We start from the raw sequence: 5,134 nt of genomic DNA on the forward strand, positions 1-5,134 counted from the left end.
ACCAAGGCTCCCAAACAACTTACTGCATACCTTCATTCCTAGGTATCAAATGGTATCTAGAGAATGACAGTTTTTAGTCCAAGTGATCACCCAGTATATTTTTTATTAAAGCTTGCATGGGTAGTCCAACACTCTGCCTGGACTCTGACATATGGTAACATCAATTTGTGCTGATGCTGCCTTGAACCTTAATATATACGTTGATTTGAAAAATGACTTCTCCATATTTGTACAATTCAATTTGCTCTAAATCTTCTCCACATGGATGGCATTGGCATTCTTTGTCGATGTCTAATTATGCAAATCAGTGCCCTCCAATTTATTGTCACAAATCTTCTGGTTTCAGCAACACACTCAGTTTCAATCTCAAGCCAAGCACTTCTACCATGATTGTCCACTCAGCATGTCATTTCCTTGGAAGTTTAACTTTCTATTCCAAATCCCTACCATTATTATCTACCACACTTAAGGTTTCTCCAATGCACTTAGCAACTGTAAAGAAACATTTTTTACAGGATTGAAGGAAACTCAACCACCACATAATACTTCAGAATCAGATGTCCAACTTCAGCTTTCAATATCAATAATTGACCATCCCCGCACACCAGAAGCAGTTGGAGGCATCCTATTTCGTTCAATAATTAACCATTGCTAACTGTTAATCCTCAGTCTTAAAAAACTGAATTTTAGTACTTTGCATAGCCCACCAACCCCCCCCCCCCCCCCCCCCCCAACCCTACTATTTCATTCATCCTTTGTCAAGCTTTATGACCAACAAATAGCAGTAAAAGATGACTTTTTTAAGCAACAATTCAATATAGGCTTCATATTACTAAACGTACCCCATATTTCCATGCCATAAACCACATCAAATATAAGCTTCTCTTGACATTCCTTTTCCTGATAGATAACTTGTCCTGCTTTTATGGCCCCCAATCAATTCCAATCTCATGAACTCTCTAAATCGATTTAATCGCAAGACAAATCCGAAATCACTTTCTTTTTCCCCAATTTTTTTACTTGCAAAAGCTTTCATGATCCTATAAGAAATACATAGACAAGTTTCATGTTTTCTACTTCCATCCTTAAATCCAAGAATCAATGATTCCATTTCCAACCCTATAGATTTCCCATACCTAAAGCAACTTCAAAAGCCAGCAATCTCATCACTGTCAAACCCCACCAACTTCTACATCAAACTAAACCAAACCACATTACAATAACACCTCAACTAACACCAAAAAACAAAACTCAACTATTAAACATTACAACTAACATAAAGCAACACAACATAACATAAACAACAATAAAACAAAGCCAAGTACCAAACTACAGACCTTGCTGGGGATTTCCCGATGATAAAAAGGCGAATCCTTAGACACATTGAGGTCAAACCCGGGAGGAGCATGGACATAAACGGAGAACAAGTCTGGATCCTGTCCATCAAAGAACTTCTCCCACAAAGGCAACATGGGTAAGGGCCCTCTAGTCAAGAACATGAAAGCCACTTTAGGGACTCTCTTGTAAGGGTACTCCTCTTTCTTGGGCATCAAGGAAGCTCTCCACAGCAACTCCTCATCCGACATCGAATGACTCACGTTTTTGGTCCTCAAATACCCCTTCAAGCTCCCACAAAAACACTCCTCGTTAACATTGTTGTTGTCGCATGATTTGCGGACAGGCACGAAGGAAGAAGAGAAGGATTGGCGGTTGTTGATGAAGTGGCGGTTTATGTTCGAGGTTGTCACCAATCCGATCACGATTCCGGCCACGAAAACTACGAGGAACGAGAGGATTTGTACTAGTTTGTGTAAACATGTGAAGTTTTTCTCTGTTGTTGTTGTTGTTTCGTCTTTGTTGTACCAACGAGCCATTGCTGATTCAATCAAATCATTGAGACAAAGAAGAAAACCAATATATCTGTGTGAGTTTTTTTTGTTTTCTTGAATTTGAATTTGAAATCTTGGAAAAAAAAAGGATTGAATTTCAAAGTTGGGAAATTTATGAGAGAGATGGGAATTGATTTTGAAGAAATGGGATCTGTGGGAGAATTGAAGAACCAGGGTTGTGGAAAAGTGGGGGGAGGTGAGAATGAAGGACGAAACGTTTTTTTAGATCAGAGTGACAGTCGAAACGCGATAAGAGTGGTGATGAAGAGGCGAGGAGGTGGAGGTGAGAAGGAAATGAGGAACGAAACGTTTCGCGGGGGGAGTTTGACAGAAAAAGGCGTTTCGGATTATTCGGAGAGGGAGAGAGAGAAGTGGGGTAGTTGACGATGTTGAATGAATCGTGTGTGTTTGATAGAAAACAAAGTGGGAGATTTGGAGAGAGAAAGCGAAAGACAGAGAGAGAGAGAGAGAGAGCAAAGAGCAAACTGCGAGTGCAAGAAATGGCACACGGAAAGCAAAGAACCAGAATCACCGACCAGTGTTACACAACAACACACATCTCATAGGATCTTTGCTAAAATTACCGTCCATGACACAAATGTGTTTTTTTTTTTTTTTTTTAATAACTGAAAAATAAGGGGCTCGCAAGTATGTACAAAAAACCACTTCAACCGCACCTAAACAGAACTAATAGCAAAATGTGGTTTTGTGGAACCGCGGATGTGCAAAAATTGCACTTACTCATGGCACAATTTGTGTGGTGCGGTGCAGTGTAGTTTGCGGTTCTATTTTTAAGAAAACCGAACATATTAATATATATAAGTTTTATTTTATATTTAATATATATGAAAACTGAGCACACCATAAGATGATTGATCTATTAAAGTGAGATATGGTAAGAGTTTTGGAATACTCATTAACTGGAACTATTATTTAATATTCATGGCTCAATTTGTTTATTGACTTTTTGAAAAGATCTACATGTTGAGATATTACAAAATAATAAATAAATAGAAGACCAACCATTTGGAACGGAAAAGAATATTATTAAGTTACAAATTGAGTTTTTATATAGGTAGATATATAATAATATATAATTATTATGATATAATTTTTTTAATATTTTTATAGACATCATACAATAGGGTAAAACTTAGATATAATATAGTAATAGAGGGTGTTAAACTTAGATATAATATAGTAACAAAGAGTGTTATCATGTTTAAGGACAATTCATTTTAATGCAATTATGAGTTTGTATCTAATTAGGAAATTTAATTTTTTGTATGATTGCGATTACCACATTGTTTTTAAGTTTTATCAATTAATACACTTTTTTTTTCTTGGATGAAACATCCAATATGGTATTAGCTGATTGGTTTGTATACTATTAGTTGGTCAGTTGGTCTTCTTCTTCTACTTTTTTTTTTTTTTTTTTTTTTTTTTCTTGGAAGGAGGAGGGAAGGAGACATATGGTATAATGTATAGTTTTATATTTACAAAAAGTGGATTATAATATAAACACTATTGGACCGTTGGTTTTAAGTTTTAACTAAGCTAGGTGCTAACTGTTAGACTTAAATAGAATATACCTTTCCCTCAAATATATATATATATATATATATATATAAATAGATTTTACCTATGAACCTGTCCATGGGAGGTGGGAACTGGGGTTGTATCATGTATGTGTTATGTGATGGCGACGAGCATTATAGATTTATAGGCTTTGTGATAATTGTTTTAAGGACTTCAGGCCAAATGGCACAGAGATTCAGATAACATGTTGTCATTTTCGATGACATTTATGTAATAGATCATAATATCCAATATATTTATAGAAATTCATATTTTTAAATTTCAAGCACTGCAAATACTTATTGCATAGAAGAATACTATAATCCAACTTTGGCCTAACTAAAGTCAACTCTTTTTCATTTTATAGATTTACCATTTGTCGGGGTGGAAAAGTATTCCTTCCAACAAATGAGATTTATATTGGGTTAGGGGTCTAGATCGAAATTCGATGATGGGCTTGAAGTACAGTCCAAAGGTTATTGGTGAAAATTTGAAAAATTCGTCTTATTTTATGCCTCGGGCTTAGGATGGGACTGACATGGGTTATGAGATGGCCCCAAAAAACACTTCCTACAGCAGACACGTTAGCACAATAAAAGTATACTGCAATAAAGAAATAGCCTAACAGTAAAATAATTTAGCAGTAAATATTCCAACGGTAAAATGAAACAAAGCATAATGAACTTCCCGCCATTAATTATTTTACAGATTAAGGAAAGTATCTGCATCTTCAGAATTATCATCCACTGGTTATGGAGAAGAGTCCTCTAATACAATAATATGAGAGAAAAATTCTATAGTGACAATTACATCATAGCCTTCAATAGTAAATGAATAAACAAACACCATGGGCTTCATTATAACAAATAATAAAGAAACTTAGTGTGAGATGAAGGGAGAGAGAGAGATTCCAGCTAGCGTGGCAAGATCATCATGATGCCAGGGTATGCTCATTGATATAGTATATGTAGTGAATAGTAAGGGTTATTTTGGATAGTATGAGTAGTGAGAGAGAGTGTTTAGTAAAACTACTGGGGATAAATAAGAGCTTATAAGTGGAGATGTGGGGAGTATTTGTGAGCTAGGGGTTGAAGAACTCAGTTTCTAAGTTTGAAACTAAGAGTTTAGAGACTCAAAGCCTCACTAAGTACTTAAAGAAGATTAGAGATGGAGATAACAGAGAAGTTTAAGGCAGAGTTCTTCTCTATTAGTGTGTCTATTGGTCTGTGTTGAAGTATTAGTGGAGAGTTTCATTTATAGTTGAGTTTGAGGGGGTAATTAGCAAATAATCTCTGCTAAATCATCCTCAATCTTCAAGAAAATCCTTGGAGATTCATTCCTAGGATTTGGTCAAGAGTGGTAAGTTCAGCTTTAGAATGTTCTTTGTTGTTTTGGGTAATGGCAGCTGGAGTTCTGACTTAGCATTAAATGCTGATTGACCTCAGTTGATGGGATTAGAGTATATATTAGGCTAATGATCTTGGTTTTGCTGCTGCTAGAATCAGAGCTCTCTAAGGCAGATTGCATCACCCCAAGCCAAGTATCAATCTTAGAATCCTTTGCTGGAAACTCTGCTAGAGACCCCTTTGGTGCCCTCCAAACCACATTTCTCTAAGTTTCCCCATTTGGATTCATGTGCTTGGTCCATGAACCAGAAATTACACGTT

General features: G+C 36.1%; 1 protein-coding gene across 1 annotated transcript in view; it reads right to left on the reverse strand.

The window, feature by feature from the left end:
• Positions 1–2,491, reverse strand: part of LOC126716075 (glycosyltransferase BC10) — a 4,586-nt gene extending 2,095 nt beyond the window's left edge. Inside the window, exon 1 of the mRNA XM_050417035.1 lies at positions 1,338–2,491. Within this exon, the coding sequence (XP_050272992.1) occupies positions 1,338–1,874 (537 nt within the window). The 5' untranslated portion in view covers positions 1,875–2,491. The remainder of the gene's footprint in view (positions 1–1,337) is intronic.
• Positions 2,492–5,134: the final 2,643 nt, after the last annotated feature.

This window comes from Quercus robur, chromosome 2, assembly GCF_932294415.1.
Source record: "Quercus robur chromosome 2, dhQueRobu3.1, whole genome shotgun sequence".
NCBI lineage: Eukaryota > Viridiplantae > Streptophyta > Magnoliopsida > Fagales > Fagaceae > Quercus > Quercus robur.